The sequence below is a fragment of the Cryptomeria japonica genome, chromosome 5, assembly GCF_030272615.1.
Source record: "Cryptomeria japonica chromosome 5, Sugi_1.0, whole genome shotgun sequence".
NCBI classification, from domain to species: domain Eukaryota; kingdom Viridiplantae; phylum Streptophyta; class Pinopsida; order Cupressales; family Cupressaceae; genus Cryptomeria; species Cryptomeria japonica.
The window spans coordinates 496,119,840-496,131,965 of record NC_081409.1 but is presented as its reverse complement, the minus strand read 5'-3'; the positions used below and the strand labels follow the sequence as shown (position 1 = coordinate 496,131,965).

The window sequence follows — 12,126 nt, the reverse complement described above, 5'->3', positions numbered from 1 at the left end:
ATACAAAACAATCAAACCCCTTCTGCAATCTTCTGTCTAGTTCTGAAAGACCACTTAATAATAATTAAAACATTCAGAGCAGTTGAGGCACAGTTCACAGGATGGCCGACAAGCCTATTGACTCTCTCACACTGCACAATTACCACACTTGGAAGGGTCGCATGATGACTCTTCTCCAGTCTAGAGGGTTATGGTCCTGTTTGGATGAGATTCAACCTTAGTTGACATGTCCCTTTGAGGTTATGCAGCACAGGAACAATATGGATCGGGCTATGGGATTGATGGCTTTACACATTTTCGACAGTCTCCAGTTTCATCTTGAGGGTTGTCTCACTCCTCGAGCCATTTGGACCAAGTTTGAAGGACTTTTTGGTACTATCAACGAGTTCAGAGCTTTGCAGCTTGAGGCAGAGTTAACTTCCTTGGTACCTGATTCGTTTCCTTCTATTGAGGACTTTCTGATGAAGTTCAAATAGCAAAGATCTATCTTGCAGGGTTGTGGTAAGACTAAGATTGATACAGAGTGCATTTTCCTGATTCTCTCCAAGCTTCGGGGTCCATTTCAGATCTTCTCTTCGACCTTCTATTCCACCATGGATGTCTTGGGTGCTTGCCATGTCATGCCTTCTTTTGAGGTCTTTTGTGATCGTCTGACTCGTGAGCAAGCTAAGCTTAAGCAGTTGGATTCACTTTCAGGTTCATAGAACCAAGCATTGGTAGCCCACACCTCCAAAGGAAAACAGAAGCAGAAATCGAAGCCTAAGAAAGATTCAGAGGCTAGTGAGAATCTCTCCAAGCCTCCACCTAAGTTTGATTCAAAACCACAGTCCAATTCTAAATAGGGTAAATCTTCAAAGTCTGGTGAGTCTTCCTCCAAGACTAAGAAGAAATCAGGTGATCCTTGCAGTTTTTGTGGCAAGGAAGGACATCCCGTTTCTAGGTGTTGGAAATGTTTAGAGGCTTTGGAGGAAGCCATGCAGCAGCATAATATCAGTTCACCACAGCCTCCTTCACAGCCCACAGGGAAAGGTCATGCTCTTTCTGCACGAGCATTGTCCTCTGCATCCACTTGGATTCTAGATTCTGGTGCTTCTCACCATATGACACACACAGAGGATTTGGTCACCACTCTTGCCCCTATCGGCACTCGACATATTGTAGTTGGTGACTCAGCACAACTATCCGTTCAGGGTTCTGGTACTATTTCATTAGATGGTGGTTGTCTTCAGGATGTGCTTTTGGTTCCTGACATTTCGACAAACCTTCTATCCGTTTATCAGATTTGCCACTCTGGCTCTGGTAAGACAGTTGAGTTCTCACCTCATGATGTGGTTATTCGAGATCTTCATGATCCTGACTTGGTTGTGGCTACTAGGAGTGTGGATTCTGCATCTCACTTATATAGTTTTGATGGCTTTGAGAGTTCAAACCCTGTTGGTTCCTCTCTTATAGCACATGCAAATTCAGTGAGCAGGCTTTGGCATGAGCATTTCGGCCATGTCAATTACAGATATCTACAGCAGATGAGTACATAGGCACTTGTGATTGGGCTTCCACAGATTTCTTGTACAGATGGTGTATGTCGTGGTTGTGTCCTTGGCAAACATCAACGAGATCCTTTTCCTAAGGGTCGAGCCTCTCGTGCTAGGGTAGCCCTAGAGTTGGTACATAGTGATCTTATGTCCTTTCCGACTCCTTCCTTTTCAGGGGCCCGTTATGTACTCACTTTTATTGATGACTTCTCTAGACGTACATGGGTGTACTTTCTTAAGTACAAGTCTGATGTCTTTGACTCATTCAAGATTTTTAAGACATTTGTGGAGAAGCAATCTGGACTTTCTATCAGGCGGATACGCACCGATAATGGGGGAGAGTATGTAAATCAGGCTTTCAGAGATTTTTGCACTGAGCATGGTTTACAGCATCAGTTTACAGTTCCTTACACCCCTCAGTAGAATGGTGTTGCTGAGAGAAAGAACAAAACCTTACGGGAGATGGCTAATTGTATGATACAGTCTCAAGCTATGAGTTCTTCATTTTGGGCTGAGGCAGTCAATTGTGCCAATTATATTCAGAATCGGATGCCTCATAAGGCATTATGACATATGACTCTTGAGGAGGCTTGGACCCATGTCAAGCTTGATGTTTCTACATTCCGAGTTTTTGGTAGTGAGGCTTGGCATTTATTCCTGATGCTCAGCAGATAGCCATGGAGAGGAAGAGCTGACCACTCATATTTGTTGGCTACTGTGAGGATGTTAAGGCATATAGGTTGTTTGATCCTAATTCCCGAGAGGTCCTGTTTCAGCGGGATGTCCAGTTTGATGAGTGCTATCCTCATATGGATTCTCCATCTCCAGCTTCTCCCTCATTGCCTACTCCTTCCTCTTCATCTCTTGAGGATTACTTATCTCTTGAGGATGATGTAGATGATGATCCACCATCTCCACCACCACCAGTTGCTCCATCTTTGCCGAAGTGGGCCTGTGATACTGTTGATGCAGCTGGTTCTTTGGCAGGTGATCCTTCAGATACTCGTCGCACTCATCCTCAAACATCTGGTTCTAGTCTTTTGAGTCATGCCATTTCAGATGATCCTCAAAAGTTTTCAAAGGCGACCGGACACCTTGAGTGGGATAGGGCCATGGATGAGGAGTATTCTTCTTTGATGAAGAATCATACTTGGGATCTTTGTCCACTTCCTAAGGGAAGAAAGTTGGTTCGATGCAAGTGGGTGTATCGTACCAAGTATGCTGCAGATGGTTCTATTGATAAGTATAAGGCCCGTCTTGTTGCAAAGGGGTTTTCTCAGGTAGAGGGTATTGACTACTTTGAGACCTTTGCTCCTGTTGCCAAGATGAATTCTATACGTCTGGTACTTTCACTTGCAGCTTCACAGGGATGGATAGTGTTTCAGATGGATGTGAAGAGTGCCTTCTTGCATGGAGACCTACATGAGGAGATCTATATGGAGCAGCCTCAGGGATTTGTGCAGGACATTTCTTTGGTTTGCAGACTTCGTCATTCATTGTATGGTCTCAAACAAGCCCCCAGGGCTTGGTATGAGAAGATGGACTCATTCCTGCTTTCCTCTCACTTCACACGCTATCATTCCGATCACACAGTGTATATTCAGCATTAGGAGGGTGATCTTTTGATTCTTGTGCTATATGTCAATGATCTCATCATTACAGGTAGCTCATCCTCCATGATTCAGAGTGTTCAGAGAGCTTTGATGGAGCAATTTGAGATGACAGATCTTGGTCTCTTGCACTTCTTTCTGGGTCTACAGGTTATTCAGTCTTCAGATGGGATTTCCATATTTCAGGAGAAGTATGCTCTTGATATGCTTCAGCGATTTGGCATGCTTGATTGCAAGTCTGCCCCCACTCCATTTTAGTCAGGTGTTGTTTTGTCCTCCACTTGCTCTACTCCTTTAGTAGACCCCACTTTATACAGGCAGTTGGTTGGCAGTTTGTTGTACCTGACACATTCTCATCCGGATCTTTCCTTTGCGGTTGGTCTTGTCTCTCAATTCTCCCATGATCCTCATGAGAGCCATTGGCAAGCAGCCAAACGTATTTTGAGGTACATTCAGGGCACCACACATTATGGCATTCACTACACTTCAGGTTCCCCTCACATCATTGGCTTCACTGACTCCGATTGGGCTGGTGATATCAATGATCGGAAGTCTACTTCTAGCTTCATTTTTTGCCTTGGTTCTGGTCCTATTACATGGTCTTGCAAGAAGCAGACTGCTATTGCATTATCATCTATAGAGGCTGAGTACCGTGCAGCAGTGTTAGCCAGTTAGGAGGTTTTATGGCTTCGGCAGTCAATGACAGAGTTTGGGTTTCCTCCAGATTGTCCCACTATTCTTTGGTGTGACAACCAGAGTGCCATTCATATTTCACGCAACCCAGTGGAACATCAGCAGACAAAGCACATTGAAATCCACATGCACTTCATCAGACAGTTGATTCAGGATGGTTCTCTCATCTTGGAGTATATTCCTACAGAGGAGCAAGTTGCAGACATCTTCACTAAACCTTTGGCATCTTCGCGCTATCTTCAGTTGCGTTCCATGCTTGGGGTGAAGGAAGTTGTCCTTGGGGGGTCTCAGTGAGGAGGTCTTCCTTCCTTCATGTTTTCTTTTCAGCATGTTTATGTATCTCTTTTTGGAGAGGAGTTTTTTCCCACTGGGTTTTCTCCTTTACTCTGCTTTATAGAGATTCTCTTGTATTAGGGTACTTGATCAGGCCTTGTTGCCGGGACCCTTTATTGCATTGTAGTTCCTTTGCTTTCTTCTGCATTGTTTGTAGCTGCATTGTAGCTCATCTTAAGGGGGGGTGTTAGAGTAAAGTAATTAATTAACTTTTCTCTCCTCTTAAGATTTCCCTTTATGCACATATTAGTCATTTAATAATTAATATTTAATTATTAAATGCACACACCTTAGGGTTAGGTTTTCCTTTTGGTGTTGATCTCCTTTATAAGGATTGATCTCTTGTATTATTCATATTCTTGATTCATTTTTTCTCTGATAATACATCTTTTCTCTTTGTCAGAGCCAAAACCCTTGTATTCGTTCTCTCTCTTTCTCTGTGACAGGTTTCTTGCATGCAGGTTTCTTTGGGTTCTGTGGATTTGTATTTCTCAAATCCTACAATATTCACCCAAAAATAACCAACGAACCCAAGCTTTCTGATGTCCTGCTACATAGTTACGAAGATAACCTTCTATCCACTTGTTCACTATTTCCATATGTCCATCAGTTTGTGGATGATAACTGGTGTTGTGGTTCAACTCTGTACCTATCAATCTAAAAAGCTCTCACCAAAATATACTAAAAAACCTACTATCTCGATCACTGATTATATTCTTTGGTAAACCATGTAAACAAAATATCTCTCTAAAGAATAAATCTGCGATCTGAATACCTATGAATTCTATAGTGATAGAAAAGAAGTGTGCAAATTTAGTTAATCTATCAACCACAACAAAAATAGAATCTTTACCTTGGGACTGTGGTAAACCTATGATGAAATCCATTGATATACTTTCCCATTTCTATTTTGGTATAGGAAGCGGCTGTAATAAACCTGCAGGATAAGTATGCTCCGCTTTATTTTGCTAGAAAGTGGTACATTCTTTGACATAACGAAGGACATCATTTTTCAATCCTTTCCATGTGAACCTTTCTCTTAGCTGTCGATAAGTTTTAAAGTATCCAAGGTGCCCTGCTAAAGGAAAATCATGCACCGATTGGAGGATTTTCTCTTTCAACTTCAAACCTGGAATCAAATAAATCTTGTCCTTGTAATAGATAACATCATTTACAACCTTATATTTATCATCTTGTATATTACCATCTAGAAAATCACATGCAAAACAATCCTTAGAATTTTCAACCAGCAATAAAGATTTTCAATCAGTTGTTACTACAGATAATGCATTTATTTCAGGCCTTCTAGATAATGCATCTATGTCATGCCCAAATTTTGGGGCACGAACGGAAATGTTTTTTTTTAAAAAATACTTAACTAATTAACGACTTACTTAATTAAAATAATGCAACTTGGTTTTGTCTTAACTATATTTGTATAAAATGAGTAATTAAACTCAATTGGAAAACATGGTTTAACGAGCTAATATTTCTCCCAAAAGGGTAATCTCTAGCTTCATTAATAAATAATTAAAATCTCAAGCCTAACGAAATAGTCTCAATTTAAATGATCTAAATATTTCAATTATCTTTCTTAACCACCTAGGTACTAAATTTTGTTGACCTAATTATGAAATCACCTAACTAAAATGAAAACCTCGTGAAATAAAAATACTTTATAACTTTTGACTTAATTGGCCCTCTTGGCCCTTCAAATAATTTTGTGTTTTCACCCCTTTCTTCTTGAAATCTAATCTACCTAAATATCCAAAAAAAATCTTCTTATAAAAATTCTTCTAATTCATTAATAACATTACCTAATTCAAAAATCAAATATATGATTCCAGTTAAATAAGGAAATTTAAACCCCTCTAAGAATTAAATCCTTTCTTGTAAAAATCCTTCTACATTTAGCAAATATTGTAAGACTTAGTTTAACAATTAACAAAATTAGTTCCTAATAAATATCAATTTAAGACTACTTATATATATATATACATATATATATATATATGTATATATATATATATATTTTATACAATTATTTACATATTTATCTATAAACCTCATGCATATGAGTTTTTTTTTATTGAAATCCCAAAAAGGAGGGAGGGGGAGTGGAACTTTTATCTTTCTTTTTAAAAACTCCCCCCCCTCCACACACACATGTTTATTTAAATGGTGTGTGTGTTGCCCTAACCCGAAACTAGGGTTAGGGCGAACACGTTAATACCAATTCCTTTTTTTATTTTTTTATCTTTGAGACCTGTGTGTTTGGTGTGCAGGAGAGGCGGCGGCCGCGGCAGGAGCGCGCAGGGTGAGCGAGCCGAGCGGTGTTACCAACCAACCCAGGCGGCGTTTCTTGTTATAGTGCTGAAGCCACGGCAGGCGGAGCGGGGGAAAAGGGAGGGCCGGCTCTGTGGGCACCGCCGGCTGCAGACGGCGCCGCTGCAGGTTGTGGCTCCCGCAGGCTACGGCGTCGCCGCCCGTAGTCTGCGGGTGCCGCAGGCTGCCGCCACTGCCGCTGGGTGCTGCGGCCCCGCGTTAGCCTAGCGCAAATTTTTATTAAACGTTTTTTTTTTGTTTGTTTCTTCAAACGTTGGTTTTACTTTCAATCCTTCGGGGTATGGTAACACGTTAATAAGGTGATTCACAGGGTTAATTCTCCAACATATATATATATATATATATGTATTTATGTATATATCATTGGATCTTCTTTCTGTAACAGATTTATATGCAATAAATTTTCTTATCAGACATGATCCAGTTTACTACTTTTATATATATATATATATATATATATATATATATATATGTTTAAATATTTTGAAAACTATAGGTGCATCCAGAATCAATAATAAACCATATCTGTTTTCAGTTTGTCTATTTATATTTTGGGATGTGCAGATTCTGCACATAAACAGATTTTAATAATGTACATGTATTTTTTATTTTTTTTTATAAAACTAAAACAGGTTTTAAACCACACTTCAGAATGGGATATGTTTTATTTCATTTCATTATCATAAAGTTCCCTTTCCTTTTTTTTTTTTTTTTTTCCTCTTTTTAAAAACAAAAATATAACTAGATTTATTTTCCACATTTACAAATGGAAAGGCAAGCAAAATTTACTTTTATTACAGCTGCAACTAATATTGCCTAAAATTCATTTAAACAATAACAAATATGATGTGTTTCCAGAATCACTCTTAAAATACCCCTTTATGCTTTCTTGGGGTTTGAATGGTAATGAAGATCAATATTTCACTTCTCATTCCAAGAGACTACTATATTATCTTTTAGATTTACACTAAATTTTTTTTTTGCATTACACTATTAGATTATAACAATTTTTTTCATTTCTTTTCAAAAGCTTAATAAGGCATAAACAAATTTTCTATCTTAATATAGTCCAGCAAGTAAACATAACTTTATCTTAATATCTATAAGGAAGTATTTCTATTTCTTCATTCCTTTGCAACACTAACTAGAGTGAGGACAGCATACATATTTTTTTTTGCAATCTAAATTCAAGTAAATATGAACACAGAGATTTGGCAATAAAACATTTACATTTTCCTTTCCATGGAATAGGAATGCATAGCTTTACTTTTTGGAAAAATAATTACAACATTGACTATCTCTTTCTTTTACAAGTTAACATTGAATACATAATCCTCATTCCTTATAAATAACACAATCTAGCTCTTTCTTTTTCTTTTCCTTTACAACTCTAAAAGGGAATACATTGTCATATTAACTTTTTTTTTTCTGCAACATAAAACAGCCACATAACTCTTTAATCCATCTTTTCCCATTCCCATGCAACCTGCAATAAAACACATTTTTGACCATGGGAAGCTCACCTCCCAGCCTAGGCTTACTAGAAGCCACCCCCGAGCTTGGAGAACCAAGCACTAGACGGGTTACAAACAAGCAAACCCCACAACAAACATAGGAAGACACTTACATTCAAATTTCCCTTCCCAAGCTACACATTCACCACTTTCATGGTGACTCTTCCATCGGTGGAAGTGGACCAAGTACCAATGGGGAGAATGCATGCCCAAAAAAAAATAACACAAGCCACCTCATGGCAATACAAATGCAACAAATACTTCCACAATCCTTATGCCCCCCCCAAAAAAGGTTCAAGGCCATATTTACTCCCCTTATGACCCCCAAATGCATACACAAGGCTATGCAACAAGGGTCACAAAGGACAACCTTGAGATCACTCTCCATAAGGAGAGCCTCTCACCCATGGCTGTCATACTCCTTCCACCCCAAGATCTCCTACCCTCCCAAGAGTAGGAGATCTTGGACACTCCCAAAACAACAAGAACACAAAACAAAATACATAGAAAAGAAAACTACACTTTCTTAACTTCAACAAAAAACTTCATAAAACACTCTCATTACAAGCAACTCTTTTCTTTTACAAACAACATAAACTAACACATACAACATAACAAGAGGAAGTAAGAAGTAACCAACCTTATTCTGCCAATAGGTTTGCTAAAATTAGTTGGGGATGAGCTGCCCAATTCCCCACTAACTTTTCTCCAAATTCCACCAAAAGTGCTAATCTCCTACTAAATTTCTCAAAACAAGCATAATCTCCAAGAATGGAGAGTGGGTGATTACTCACTAAGTCTCCAAATTCTTGCCTAAGAAGGCCTCTCACACACTTCCCAACCCCTTGGGTGAGGTGTGAGTTCCCATTGGTTGCCCTTCCCAAACTCTTACACATTACCAAAATTGGAAAGGGAAAAGGTGGAAGAAGATGGGGAAGAGAGTTTGACATCTAAAAGGAAGGTTCTCTATCCTAGGAAGAACTTTCTAAGTTGAATTTTCGTTCATCTTGGAAACACCACTTTTTGAAGTGACTAAATAGTCACATGGGAGAAGCCACATGTTGCAAAATACCCCTAACCCATAGGTATACCCTTTGGACCCTTGGAAAAGCCTTAAAACTGACCCTAGGAGTCCATTAAACCCTTTGGAAACCCAACTGAAGTTTACCTACGGGTCAAACTTGAGTTGACCACTCCCAAGACTCCCTACCCAAGGCAAATTTGGGACCACACTCATGTTTTTGAATGGCTTTGGTAGAAACAAAACTCCCTCCAAGAGACAAGTCACAAATTAATGACACTAATCAGCACATGTGTCAAGTGACACAATAAAAATACAATATAAAAAATCACACATAGAATTTGTCTCTTGTAGGATTACACATATACACATAAATTAATTTTTTAACACTCAAGCATTATACACTTCACAAATAAAATACATTACAAAGGGGTGTTGTCTCTCCAAATAGACAACTCCCGGCTTAACAAACGCACTTTGGTCTAGGCTTGGTTCTCCATTAAATTCCATGGTCACATGGATAATTTTCCTACGCATCTCAATTAACACATTAGTAATTCCAATCAATCACATTTATACATAATCAAATACATGGATTCCATTGCACATCAAACACTCATACATTTGGCAACCATAATTCAATATCTCATTTGTTCAAATTCAATTTCACATAAGCAATTAACATAATTTTTCCAAAATTGAACCACTCATAAATAAGCATCATTTTTCTATCATCAAAATAAAATCCTGCAAATTTCTAATAATGACATTCACCATCATAATGTAATTCTATTCTAGTAACATATCTAAAGTTTCATAATCATCATGCATGAAATAAAGCATCAACATATGTCAATGTGATCCAAATCATGGAACCATATAAGTTCTAAGTCCATAAAGCATAAAATAAAGCATCCATAATAGTCTCAATATGCAAATAACTGAAAATGTCCAACTGAGTCGGGGTTGGGCCTCACAATCTACAACAACATTGTTTTTACCTTTCACATATTCAATTTCAAAATCATAAGCTTGGATCTTACTGATCCATTTTTTCTACCTGTCATTCAAGTCTTTATGTCCCAAGAAATATCTCAAACTGTTATGGTCAGTTCTTACTAAAATTTGCCACCAACTAAATATTGTCTAATTTTTGCCAATGCGTGCATAATTGCCAACATTTCTTTGTCATAAATAGAATACAATCTCTCAAGGTTACTAAGTTTCCTACTTTAATAAGCTATAGGATGTTTATTTTGCATTAAGACCGCTCCTATTCCCTCACCAGATGCACCACATTCTAAGACAAAAGGCTGATTAAAATCTGGGAGTGCAAGTACTAGGCAAGAACTCATTACCTCTTTAAGTTTCTCAAAAACTTGTTGTGCTTCCTCAGTCCATCGGAATGCCCCCTTTTTGGTAAGATCTGTCAATGGTGCCCCAAGCTGTGAAAAGCCTTTGACAAATCTCCTATAATAACTACATAATCCAAAGAATCCTCATAAATCTGTAAGATTTCGTGGTGGTGGCCAATCTAGAATGACTCTTATGTTTTCCTGATGAGCATGTACACCTATAGCACTGATCATATGCCCTAAATACATAATTTTTGTCATTCCAAATTCACATTTAGAATCCTTTGCATAAAGTGATTGAGATTCCATAATAGCAAGAACTATATCAATATGTTTCAAGTTATCTTCCCAAGTTTTGCTGTAAATCAATATATCATCAAAGAAAACTAGCAAAAATTTCCTCAACTATTTGTTAAAGATGTGATTCATACAAGACTCAAATGTTGCCGGAGCATTTGTTAAACCAAATGGCATAACCAAAAATTCACAATGACCATAATGACAGCGAAAAGCATTTTTATGAATATCTTGATCTCTTAACTTAATCTGATGATATCCTGACCTCAAATCAATTTTAGAAAAATAGACAACACCATATAATTCATCTAACAACTCATCAATACGAGGAATTGGATACTTTTTTTGATTGTCTTCTTGTTAAGAGCTCGGTAATCAATACACATACAAAGAGTTCCATCATTCTTTTTAACCAGTACTACTGATGATGCAAAAGGACTAGACTAGGCCTGATATGCCCCATATCCAACAATTCCTTAATTGCCTTTTCTATTTCATCCCTGAATGTTTTAGGATGTCTGTAAGGAGTTGTGATAACTGGTTTGGCACCTTTGTCTAATTCGATGGTATGTTCAAATCCTCTATTAGGTGGGACTCCTGGAGGAATATCACTGAAAGCCAAATTATGTGAATCTAATACTTTTAACAAATCATCTTGATAAGATTTAGATTCAAATCCCGATACCTTGTTAGAGATTAAACATTGTGCTCACCATGCCACATCTCCATGTCTGAATATAGCCTCCATTCTTTTAGCACTAATGATCTTGGAACCACCGTTAGACATTCCACGAAGTACTACTTTCTTATCATCAATTTTAAAAGAAAATTCCAATCTTTTAAAACTCTGAGTGTACTCATCTAATATTTCCATACATTGAATACCCAGAACAACATTAGTGTCAGCCAAATCAATCACATAAAAATCATCAGTAACAGTATAATTACCAAGAATAATACTCAATTTAGGAACTTTATGAGTACTGGATAAATTAGTTCCACCTGATACTCTAACATCAAAACCCTCATGTTTTTCAGTTTGCAAACCACGCTTTTCCACAAGCATTGCATCTATAAAATTATGAGTAGAACCACTATCAAGCATAACAACCACATGCTACCCATTCAAAACTCCTCTAACTCTGAAAATATTATAATGTGGTGTTCCTGTCATAGATGCTATTACCCCTTCACCATATTTTATTGTCTCTGATTTTGTGTTCTTTGATGCAGGTTCTATGTTAGGCTCAACATGCTCTTCATCGTCACTATCTGACATAACCTCAATGTAATGAATTTTCCCCTTTCCCAAACATCTATGTCCTGGCTGCCATGATTCTCTACAGCTGAAACATAGTTTTTTTCTTCTGAGTTCTTCCCTTTCTTCTTTATCTAATCTATTATTGGGGAGATTTTCCTTGTTAA

The 12,126-nt window shown here is 37.9% G+C and overlaps 1 protein-coding gene across 1 annotated transcript; it reads right to left on the bottom strand.

Moving 5' to 3' along the window:
- Nucleotides 1–10,548: 10,548 nt before the first annotated feature.
- Nucleotides 10,549–11,806, bottom strand: LOC131064868 (uncharacterized). The gene is made up of 2 exons (XM_057999167.1): nucleotides 11,415–11,806; nucleotides 10,549–10,762 (listed from the first exon to the last, which is right to left on the bottom strand). Exons 1-2 carry the CDS (start codon nucleotides 11,804–11,806, stop codon nucleotides 10,549–10,551), a joined length of 606 nt encoding a protein of 201 aa, XP_057855150.1.
- Nucleotides 11,807–12,126: the final 320 nt, after the last annotated feature.

Coding starts and splice junctions, on each gene's coding strand:
- LOC131064868 (XM_057999167.1), bottom strand. CDS start 11,806: ATGCTTGATAGTGGTTCTACTCATAATTTTATAGATGCAATGCTTGTG. Junction 10,763..11,414: donor AGACATGGAGATGTGGCATG/GTGAGCACAATG, acceptor ATTGATTTACAG/CAAAACTTGGGAAGATAACT.